Genomic DNA, 12,396 nt, shown 5'->3' on the forward strand with positions numbered 1-12,396 from the left:
TATTGTGCTTAAAGCCCACTAAATGACATATTTTAATACTCATAACCACTCTGTCAAGTAGAATTATTTACCTATACTTTTCAGGCAAAGATACTGATGCTCAGACGTAAGATACTATGTCCAAGTTCTGGTGAAAGCAGAAATTAAAGCTTTATCTAGTTCTAGAGCCTGAACACTTAATGATTTTCTTAGAACTGTGTCCTTTAAAGATCTCCTGTCATTTAACAAACACTTCTTGATTAAACATCACAGGTTGTGATAGGTAAAACCCATGCAACAAAAAACTGACACCTTCCAAAAAAAATTCATCTAGAATAGACCATCACTTCAGGTCACTTCATTTTGGAAATCATTCTGTTCAATGACATAAAAATCTGCTGTTACTTTTTATTTCAAAGGGCAGTTTTGCAATCAGAGTAACATGCCAAGTGAAAACAGGTGTATGTAGATTCAAATATTTCAGCAGGGAGCTGGTATTTGATCACGCTAATGAAATCCAATGTAATTACTCAACAAGCTTGGATGAAGAAATGTTGAGGACTTGCCAAATAATAGTACATTAGACAATCACAGTTGAATAATGGCATTGATTTAGAATTAAAAAGACCTTCAAAACAGGTGAACGTACTTCTTATATTTATAAACTGGAAACCCAACAGCTAGAATTATCTTCATCTTTAATTTTTTTGTCAAAGCTAATTACTGTGAACCTCCTGGGTAACATACAAAAGTCAGAAGTTTCCATTTTCATATTTATGCAGGGCAAATTTTATAGCAGCACACTCCATATACAGAAGTAGAATGGTAGTTTATTGAGTATATTTGTTAGAGATAACAAGTCTGGTCAGTAGAAGTTAAATAATAAAGGTATTTGAAAAGAAGTGGCCTGCAATCTTGGTAATAGGAATCTGTCAAACTTTGATCCCACAATATTCATCTCATTCAGTAATAAGAAATATGAAACAGCAGTTGGTGGAAGAAATGTTGATGTACTCATTTTTTGTCCTTTTTAAGAACAGCTTTGATGTTATACTCTTGTAGGTGTTATGCTTATTAAGAATAGCAACTTCAGATGAATTCTTACCTGAATTATTATTTTTTGAGAAATCCTGAGAAAGAATTCAGTGGGTACTGTAATGAATTATGTGGTGACTTTTTTTTCCTCCCATATTTGACCAGATTTTACTCGTGACTTTTCTGGTGTTTAGTCCTAAAATGTAACAAGACACTGCCCATTATAATTGTCTTGTTCTAACTTAGTAGATGTCTCTGGATGATAGTGTCTATGTGTTCTCTGTCTTCCACTTTTATGTGTTTATTAGTAAGAAGTTAATTAGTATTTAAAAAATGTGAATGAATAACTTTACGTTGTGGAAATACAGGTCTGAATCACAGTTGTACATTTTGACAGAGAATGAGCATAGGGAGTAGGGACTCAGCAAGTCAACAGAATCAAGAGTCAAAACTATTTTAACAGCGATCAGCAAGATGAAATGCATCCGTTTGAATAGTGTTTTGTATTTGCCTCAAGATTGCATTTTCTAAGGAAGGAATAGAGAATACCTAGGTGGTATGGCTTGACAGCAATTAACATAGAAACAATTTGAAGGAGAGGGGATGCAGCAGTTCTTTACTACAACTTTAGTATCTGTTAAAAATTCACTGTTGCTTAAAACATAGTCAGATAATGAGTGCCAGGAAGAAATCATTCCACTATATTCTGCATGAGTCAAATCTCATTTAGATTATTGCATTTTCAAAGACTAAAAGTAAAGAGAAAAATGAAAAAAACTGTTAAATCAAGATGGTTTTGCGAAAAGCAGGAGGATGATGGCTCAGGAAGATACATTCTGAGAAAGCCTGGATTTGTCTAGTATGACAAGATAAAAAATTTAACCAGACATGACAAATAATCAGTTACTTTAATGATACACCGTAGAGAAAGGTGTTAACTTTTCCTCTTTGGAGATAATGCATTCCAGCACATTCAGTGGGGCTAGAATGTTCTAGTTTCAAACCTCAAATATATAATCTTACCTTTTTTTTATGATTATGAATAAGTTGCTTAAACTGATGCCAACTTCCTCATTTATCAATAATAAATGACATAAAAAGGTATTTATGTTAGACAAATTATATAGTGAATTTATGTAGTATATCTGATATATGATAGTCATTCAATAAGTAGCACAAGTGTTCATATTTATGAAGATGGCAGAATTAATATCAGTAGGTGTATATGGAGGCACATTCCACCTTAATATGAAAAATATCCTTCAAACACCTATAGCTGAGTTGCTGAATTTGTGGACTTTCATTTCTTTGTTTAAAATTACAAGTAGGAGAAGACTCCAAGGAAGAAATTCCTACATTGATGGAAGAATAGACCAGAGAAAACATTCAGTGTTCTACAATCTCCAACTTTTATGACTATCAAATTTCATGTGCATAGACTTAAAGGGAATTACTTTGGGTCAAAATATAAGTATAAATGTATTTACTTAATAATTTGAACTTGTTATCTTTCTTAAATAAACCTAAGGGAAGAAATTGTATAAAATATGAATTTAAGGTAAGAAGCTACAAGCATGAAATTTGTAGATAATAAAAAGTGGAGAATTTGCTGTTGATAGACCAAAGCCTTCCAGATTCTTTGATATTGCTATTGCACAGAACAAGGCTTCAGACAGATGAAAAATCTCCTTGAGGGAGGGAATTTTTAGAATAATGGAAGGATAAAATTAATTTATATGACCAGTAATTATTGAATGTTTAGTATGTGAACTACTTTCAAAGACTTTATACTAGAGGGGATAATGAGCATATAAACTGATCATTGTAATATGAGATTTGAGTAGAAGGGATGGAATAATCACAAAAAGATATTCAAGGAGAATATTCTGAAAGATGAAGAGTGAGTTCAGTGTTGAGGGACATCAAAGAGGGGGCTAGACCAGGTAAGGTCCAGAAGACATAGATATATTGCAGTTTCATCTGTAGTTTCTATTCACTTGTAAGCATTGATTTTCCCAAAATGCTTCGTTTGTCAGGATTTTACGAAGTTATTTTTTTATTATGTGAAAAGAAACCGTGAAATTCTGAATATAAGAAAACTTTTTTTCCTCTTTTGAAATTGACCCTTGAGGTGGGAAGATCATGGGGAAATGCTCATGGAAATATGATCTTGGCAGTCTCAGTCCTGTATTGTACAAAACAAAATTTTCACCTTTGTAAAAATTGATAGTATTTTATTAATTGTATTACTATAACATAAAAAGGATATAATTACATATTCTGACTTTAGAATAGTTGTTCAGAAACTGTTTCAAGGTTGTTTAGAAACTGTTTATGAAAGAGTTGATTCAGTTCAGAGTATACTTCCCGGCACAATTTCACTGATTTATACAGGATATTACTAAATATTCAGGTGGAAAAGAGTATGAAAAATCATGGGGTGTGGGTAGCAAGAAGATTTTTTTTATTATTTATATATACATAATTTTATAAAATATATCAGGTATTAGTGTCCTTGTAGATAGAAACAGGGAAAATGAAAACCATTAATGTGATAAGGATTTAAGATTATGTGTACTGTGTCTACTTTTCCATCTTTTGAAATAATTTATTACTTATTTTATTTTATTTTTTTAAAAGATTTTATTTATTTATTTGTCAGAGAGAGTGATGACAAGTAGGCAGAGAGGCAGGCAGAAGGAGAGGGGAAAGTAGGCTCCCTGCTGAGCAGAGAGCCTGATGCGGGGCTCGATCCCAGGACCTTGAGATCATGACCCGAGCCAAAGGCAGAGGCTTTAGCCCACTGAGCCACCCAGGTGCCCCTACTTATTTTAAAAGTTATTTTTATCTTAAAAGATAAACTCAGTTTAAAAAATTAATAAAGGGGCGCCTGGGTGGCTCAGTGGGTTAAAGCCTCTGCCTTCGGCTCAGGTCATGATCCCAGGGTCCTGGCATAGAGCCCCATATCGGGCTCTCTGCTCTGCAGGGAGCCTGCTTCCTCCTCTCTCTCTCTCGGCCTGCCTCTCTGCCCACTTGTGATCTCTGTCTGTCAAATAAATAAATAAAATCTAAAAAAAAAAAAAATAAAAAATAAAAAATTAATAAAGATAAGAAATTATTAACCAAACTTCCTAGAATTAATAACACTGCAGTTAAGATCTTGGTTGAATTTTCTTTGCATTATTTTTGTATGGTATGTGATAACTTTTATTGAAGACAGTTTAGAGCAGTGGTAAGACTTCTGTAAATATTAGCTAGAGTTGGTTTTATCTGGGCTTTATTAAACCCCTTTATTCTAACCTCAAGAAATCCCCTCTTCCTCTAGTTTCTTCTGTGGTGACCCCTATAATTCATAGGGGTGATCTCAATTTTCTGCATCCATGTGATCATTTTTCACATTTCTTTTTTCATTTCTTTGTTCTTTTCATCCTCACCTGCATAGTTTGAGTTTGGGGCCCTATTTTGATCTGATTAATTGCCTCCAATGTGACTGCACTGTTACTTCCTTCATTTTCTTATTGATACCCTCTTGACAGCTATGTCTTCATCTTTATCTGTCCTCATCTATGGATTTCTGCTTTGATCACATACAGGCTCTATCTCTTAACTTTTTCTGAACCAATAGAATATACACAAAATTGATTATTCTCAACAAGTGCTATGATCAGGGCTTCAAGTTTCTTTTTTACTTTGCCTCTCCCTGTAGCATACTACATGTGGAGCACTATCATACAGAATATAGTATGTCATTTCATATAACAAGGGTCAAAATACAGCTTGTGTACTTTGGCTTTTCTGACTGGTGTTTATTGATCCTGAGTCACAGTTCCTTCAGGTGTTTACTCAGTGTATAGTTGTCTTAAACTCTGGCAATATGCTGATTGTTAATTGTAGTCTTCCTTGGTGCTGTTGATTTTTCATTCTCCTCCCATTTCTTCAATTAACTTTTTTGTTCTTTCCTCAACTGATGTATTTAATTTTGTTTTTATAAGTGCTGTTAATTTTATTCTTTTTGCATATATGTTACAGACTTTTCATTCTATTGAGGACTCAAATGGTATATCATTTTCTTATGGCTCCTATTACAAATCATTTGATGGGGTATGTTTTTTGTATATATTTTAGAATGATTTCTTTCCTTTGTTCTGGAATATTGTGTATAAATCTTATTTTGAATTATTATTATGGTTTATTCCTATTTGCTGATTTCTGAATGAGGAGAGAAATGTTGAGATTTTACATATGCCAACAGATAGGAGTGTATGGATTCTCCCTCACTTGGCTAACTTTCCACTTAGGATCTGGCTGAAACTCAAATCCTGAGATGGAGAACAAGGAACAGGGGCAGCTCTCTGCTCTGCTTCTTGTTATTAAGCAATCCCCTACAGTCACTTAGCTTGATTGTATTGAGTTGGGATCTTCCCTGTTTGCTGACACTCTAAGCCAAAGGTGACACTGAAAAATTAAAATCTTCAACATGCACAATTGCCAGGTGTTTTTGTGTCTCAGCCCATATGTACAAAATACCTTCCTTGTGACCAGCTCTGTCCCCTGTATGTCTGTTACTAACTTTGTAGGCATTTTGAAAGAAAAATAGGTGATATTGCTTTGAAGGTATCCACACCCTCCATTTTTAAAAAATTGTCTCTATTTTTTTCTCATAAATTGAAATAAGCTGAGGTTAGAAAACATCTGGAGCATAATATTAAACATAAATCTAGGATGGATAGTTCATGTAAATATAATACATGATAGCCCTAGTATGGTACTTTCTAATGATTTAAATTAACAGTGTGAAAAATTAGAATTCATTGTTGAAATAGTAAACTCATGAAATACATAATGTACATGCTGCATACCATTTTCTTTGTGCACAAAGGCTCCTTGAGGAGATTCAGGGATACCTTTCCAGACTGTGATTGGTTTGGGATAGCCAGGATCCATGGTCTTCATTTCTTCACTGTATCTCCAATACCTAAAAAGGATAATAAACAAAACAAAACAAAAAAAAGTGCATAGGGAAGGAAATTATGTATACACGGTAATAGTTAGTATTCACTGACTCCTTGCCGTATGCTATTGTTAACAGTTTACAGGACTCAGTAAAAACACTAGAAAGACAGTGGACACAAAGAGCAGTCATTCTGTTTCCTTTCTTGCACGTGTTAAAAGTGAGTATTGTTACTGTATATTTATTCAGTCTGCTAAAATTAATTTAAAAATTCTAGCTAAATACATTGTGCTTGCTAAATATATTTAAGTTATCACTAATCTATGGATAAATAAGAGGTTTTTATCATTTTTTATAAAACTTGCTTAGGCAGCAGAGCACTTTTTTTTGGGAATCATCTTTAGCAGAATCTTTATTTATTTATTCATTTAAGAAATATTTACTGAGTACCTTTTATGTTCCTGGCATATTTTAGGTGTTAGAGATACAACTTTGAACAAAACAGATATTCTCCAGCTCTCATCAGTCTTACATTTTAGGATATGTACGGTCATAGGCAATAAAACAATTTCTTAGTAAATACATACTGTGATAGGAGGTGTTAAGATTAAAAAACAAGCAGTAAATTTAGCTAGGAATATGGAGAAGCAATTTTAATTAGTGGACAGGGAGCCCTTTCTTTATCAGACATTTGAGCAGAAAGGAATAAGGTATGACACAAACAGCTTTTGGGAGAAATACTTTCCAGGTAGAGGGACTAGTTAGTGAAAAGTTACTGTGGCAAGCACAAACTTGGAGTACTTAAGCATCCACAAAGAGGCTAGGGCGACTAGGATTGAGTTAACATATGGAAGAAAAGGTCAGAGTGGGAACCAGAATCTAAGATTAGATAGACCTTTATACAATTGCAAAGCCTCTGGTTTTCCACTAAGGGATATGTGAAGCCAACATAGATTTTGAGCAGGGAAGCTTCAAGCTATGGCTTACGTTTGAAAGGAACATGCTGGCTGCTTTGATTTAAATAGACTTAGGGGGTAAAATAGAAGCAGGGATACCAATTCAAATGTCACTGCAGTAAACCTTGGACTAGAATATAAATTGTAGAGTTAATGATAATTCAAGAGATTAGGATATATTTTGAAGGAAAATCCCAGAGAGCTTACTAATGTATTGAATGCAGGATGCGAGAGGAGGAAGTTGAGCATAACTCGAGAATTGGGGCCTCAACGTGTGGAAGAATAATGTTGCCATTCAGTAAGATAAGGAAATGGGGGAAGGTAAGTTGATTTGGTTGGAAGAATGATGAGTTTGGCTTTAGATCTGTAAAATTCAGGTACCTGCAAGACATCAAAGGGAAGAATTGTTGATGAGGCAATTGGGTATCTGAGTATAGAGTTTAGGGCAGGTCTTGACTGGAGCCCTTGGTGTATAGATAGGAGAACCAGATAAGAGGAAAGCTTGTGAAGAGTCAGAACTCTTGGATCCCCATGCCTTCATAGAGTGGCCCATGAACCACTCCCACAGAACTGCTAGACATCCAATGAATAAACTGTAACAAGCCCTACTATCCTGGCTCATTATTGTTTAAAATGTTCTAAGAATTAAATGAGTTTATGTCTTGAATGTTCAAAAGAAATGACAAAACTGGAGTGAAACCATTGATAGTTCACAGTATATTGCATACTTTAAGGCAGCCATATGATCTATGTATTATCTCATTTAATCACAATAAACCCATGATAGTCATCACTGTCCCCTTCTAAGAGAAGAGAATTCTAAGAGGACAATGAGGGTTACATTTATAACCAGTTCTATCTGACTTTAGAAGTCCCTACTCTTGGGGCACTTAAGTGGTTCAGTTGGTTAAATGACTGCCTTCGGTTCAGGTTTTGGGATCAAGCCCCATATCAGGCTTCTCCCTCTCCCTCTAGTAGGCCCCCTGGTCTCTCTCTCTGTGTCAAATAAGTAAATAAAATATATATTTTTTTTAAAGTCCTTACTCTTTTCTCCAAGCGCACCAAATATGTTTTCCAAATTTAAATTTATGTAGCAACCTTTTATCTTTTTTTCCACTAAACATCTCTTATCATCTGCTAAAGCTAGTGTTTTACCAACACAGGTTTGGGAAGTGACATACTTAATGCATTATCTTGGGCTTAAGCACTTTGGCTGAAATCAGAAAAAATAAAGTTTTTCTGGTCCTTTTTAGATTTTTTTTTTATTCTAGGCCTATGGAAGATTCTTATTCTACAGAGTTATGGCGTCTTTTACATTAGGTTTTGCTGTAATTCCCTAGAAATATCCAGTCAAGTAACATCTGGAATATTAGCAACCATTCCATTCTCAAGGTTTAAATTATTTTTAATTTTTTTTAAATTTATTTGACAGACAGAGATCACAGGTAGGCAGAGAGGCAGGCAGAGAGAGAGGAAGGAAAGCAGGCTCCCCAACAAGCAGAGAGCCCGACGCAGGGCTCGATCCCAGGACCCTGGGATCCCGACCCGAGCTGAAAGCAGAGGCTTTAACCCACTGAGCCACCCAAGTGTCCCCCATTCTCAAGGTTTAAATGGAAAAGAGAAAAAGATTGTTTCAGAAAGTATTCCAGTAAGTAACCATAAGGCAGATTTTATCCAAAAAGGGAAATACCCTCTTACAGGTATTTATTGCAGATTCTTATCTCAAGAGAATGAGAACAGATCTGATGGAAAGGTCAGGAAAATCTTCATGGAGAAGACTGAGCTAATATAAAGGAGATTGGGCCTGTCTCTTTGATGACAAGTTGGCAGAATCATTAGTGTATTATCCTACCAATTTTGAAGTATATTTTCATTCACGTTTAGTTCATGGGAACATCTGCTTTAAAAATATTCCTGAATATTCTTTTTCACAGACCATTCTGTGATAAATATAGAATAATTAATGTGGTTGAGATCGCCCTCAAAATTTCAAGATATCTTCTCTCAAGTAAATATTTCAGTGCAGTTTGCAATAGTCATATATATCAACTGGTTCCTGCACTTGACCACAGAGAAAACCTCTCAGAGAGAACTAGTCAAATGTCTTATTTTTGGATTCTAAGAAACATTTTTTCCCCCACATTTTACATCACTAAAATCAGAATGCACTTTACAATAGATACAGTATCAAGGTTTACTTGGTAGAGTTTTCCCCTCCATGATCGTTTAAATAATGCCATGTTTTACAATAAGTACCATTTTTAGATATAAGCTATAACTTAAAGTAAGCTATTGCTAAGCTAGAGGCTTGGAACAATTAAAAATCCTGGGGACAATGGGATCACACCTGTATGTAATTTAAGAAAGATTAACTACATACTTAGAAACCAGGGTTGTTCTCTGAGAAGTAGTTGTAACAATGTTCATATAACAATACCAATAATTTATGTAGGTTTTTGTAGCTATAAAGTAAATTTGTACATACATTGAGGGATAAATCCCTCAACAATCTTCTATATTGCATATTACGGTGTTTTCTATGATCATATCCTAAACACAGATTTAGTATGTATGGTCTCTCAACTCAGTCAGTGCTAGAGCATTAAAAGATAATGATTTAGTCACATTTGCTCCTTTGAAATGTTACAGAGTTGAGACTCTAATGCTGCTGGATTCATAGTTTAGCACATTACTGTTATTGTTTCCTTTGGCAGAGCATTCTTACTCTCTTGGTGCTCTCTCTCAAACTCTTCAGATATATTGCTGAAGTATAATTTTCCTTTTTTTTCTCCTTCTGTTCATTCATAGATCCATTGACCCATCAATACTTTTCTGAGCAAGGCACATAAGATTCATAAAATCACATTTCAAGAAAATATAAATGGAATGTTCATATCAATAAGAAACAAAAACTGTCCATGTAATGGTATACAACATTTTGTTAAATGCTTTCTCTGCTATGAAAAAAAAATGGTATAGAAAATTCTAGAATGCCATACTTTAATGGGATCTTGCTGGATACTGAATTCAAACTGAAAAAAAAAAATGGCTTCAAGGGTTATTTCACATGACCCAGCCATTTCTTCATCCTAGTTTGTCTCATTTCTGTACTACGAGTCAAGACTACTTGCTTCTCTTAAGTTACACTTAACACTTAACATATAAGATGACTTCTTTTTTTTTTTTTTTGTACCCAAATAGTTAGGAAAAAAATTATACTTTTCAGAAACATTCTTAAACATGCAGCAGAATTGGAAATATTAATTTACACTGTGTTGGATGATTTTAAAAACATATATTGAGTAATTCATAAACACACAAGTTAAGCTGGAGAAAAGAAATATGTTCTTCTGTTTGACTATTATTAGTGTTAAAAATAGTAAAAACCAAAGTGGATCTAAATTTTGTCTTTCATTGAAAATATCTTAAAACTCTTAAAAGTTAAGCTTAGAATGAAGTATGGCAATAGAGTCCTGTATATATTTGTGAGAAGATGCTGACAGATGATTTAGAAACATAGCATTTTAGAGTTAAATGCTAGGAGGATCCAAAATGTATCCAAGTATCAAATTATAGTGTATTAAGAAAAGGGCAAGTAGGAATCTGAGGAACTAAGTTCCAGGCTATATGTAAAATAGTGAAATAGTGGAAATTTTAATCTTATTTTACAGATCTATTTAAAGAGCCATCATTTCAGCTATTCTTCTGGCTCTCTCTATTATACTTACTTAGGAGATTTGAGGTAGGCCCCTACTCTTAATGATGTTTACCATTCTCTATTATGTACCTCAGACTGATCTTTCCACTGAGAAGCAAACTCAATTATCCAAGTACCTACTTGATTCATCCAGTTGGCATGTAAAATAAGCATCTCAATCTAAATATGAACCTTTCAATCTTTTAATCCCCTTTCCCCTGTATTCCTTCCCCTGTCTGCCCTATCTCCTGAAATGGCACCATCTACTCAGTTTTTCAGGTGAAAAACCTAGAATTTATCTTTAATTTTCTTTTTTCTCACCCCTAGGATCCAAGCTGTAACAAAGACTTGTCTGATTACATTCAAAATATATCCTGTACCTACCCTTTTTGCTCTGTCTCGACTACTGCCATCGTATCCCTCTGTACTACTCCAACAACCTGCCAGTTATTCTCTTTGCTTCCCTCCTGAAGCCCATTCTTCATACAGAAACCATAGTGATGTTTGTGAAAACAAATCAGGTCATTTCCCTTTCCTCTTGAAAATTCTCCAATGCCTTTCCATTGTTCTTAGAATAAAATCCAATGTCTTTGCTATGGTCTAGGGCCCCATATAATCTGGTCCCTACTTACCTATTTGACTTCCTTTACCACTTGTTATTCTCTAGCCAGAATGTTTTAACTGATTTAAACATTCCAGTATTAATGTTTTTGCACACTATGTCATCTGCCTACAACATATTGTTCCAGACAGCTTCCTGTGGCTGAAACTTCACCCGTTCAAGTCCCCACTCTAGTGTCCCCTTCATAAGTGAGGCGTTCTCTGACTTCCACACTAATTTTCTAACTGTTCCTTACCACCCATGATCTCTATCACATACTGTGATAAATCAAATTTATTTCTTTGTAGCATTTCTCAATGTTAAAGTTTCAGGCTCATTTACTTGTTTACTGTTCACCATTGTCTCCTTTAATAGAAGTTAAGTGCCATGGGAGCAGAAGACCTGTCGTCGTTTCTAGCACAGGTCACAACATATATGCTCAAAATATTTTTTTTTTTTTTAAAGATTTTATTTATTTGACAGACAGAGATCACAAGTAGACGGAGAGGCAGGCAGAGAGAGAGAGAGAGAGAGAAGCAGGCTCCCTGCTGAGCAGAGAGGCCGATGCGGGACTCGATCCCAGGACCCCAAGATCATGGCCTGAGCCGAAGGCAGCGGCTTAACCCACTGAGCCACCCAGGCGCCCCTCAAAATATTTTTCTGAATAAATGAATGAGGGTATGCCAGGACTACTATTGAAATCCTAAGGAAGTAGGAATTAGAGCTATTGAGAGTGGAAAAGACTGTCTTATAGTCATACTTCACCATGGAGTTGGATTAGAGTAAGATGAATTACTACTGTGGAGTGTAATTGAGTGTGTCTATACATTGGGTAGGACGTGAACAAGATTCAGGGCTGAAATATGGTAGCACTTGGACCAAATCTAATTTAAAGCTGTGCTTTGTTTGTCTAGCAAATTAAATAAATGATCCTGGTTTTGAGTGCTTTTCTAGTGTATTTGTACTTTCCAGTTCACTACAGTACCCATCATTTCCTACTATCGCCTTAACATACTATTGCTGTACCTAGTAGTTTATTTCTTATTTGCCCAACCCTTTAAAGCAATTGAGTTTTTTATGCCTGGGCTAGATTATTTCTAAAACCCTTTCTAATCTTAGTCTTAGAGAAATGGAAACCTGTTAATCAACACCCATACCCCTCACCTACTCCGCCACC

General features: G+C 34.9%; 1 protein-coding gene across 1 annotated transcript in view; it reads right to left on the bottom strand.

Moving 5' to 3' along the window:
* The window catches only part of MMP16 (matrix metallopeptidase 16), a 292,524-nt gene that overhangs the window by 10,636 nt on the left and 269,492 nt on the right, over window positions 1–12,396 (bottom strand). The window contains exon 9 of the mRNA XM_032316261.1: window positions 5,874–5,989. Within this exon, the coding sequence (XP_032172152.1) occupies window positions 5,874–5,989 (116 nt within the window). The remainder of the gene's footprint in view (window positions 1–5,873; window positions 5,990–12,396) is intronic.

The sequence above is a fragment of the Mustela erminea genome, chromosome 16 (genome assembly GCF_009829155.1).
Source record: "Mustela erminea isolate mMusErm1 chromosome 16, mMusErm1.Pri, whole genome shotgun sequence".
Taxonomy (NCBI): domain Eukaryota; kingdom Metazoa; phylum Chordata; class Mammalia; order Carnivora; family Mustelidae; genus Mustela; species Mustela erminea.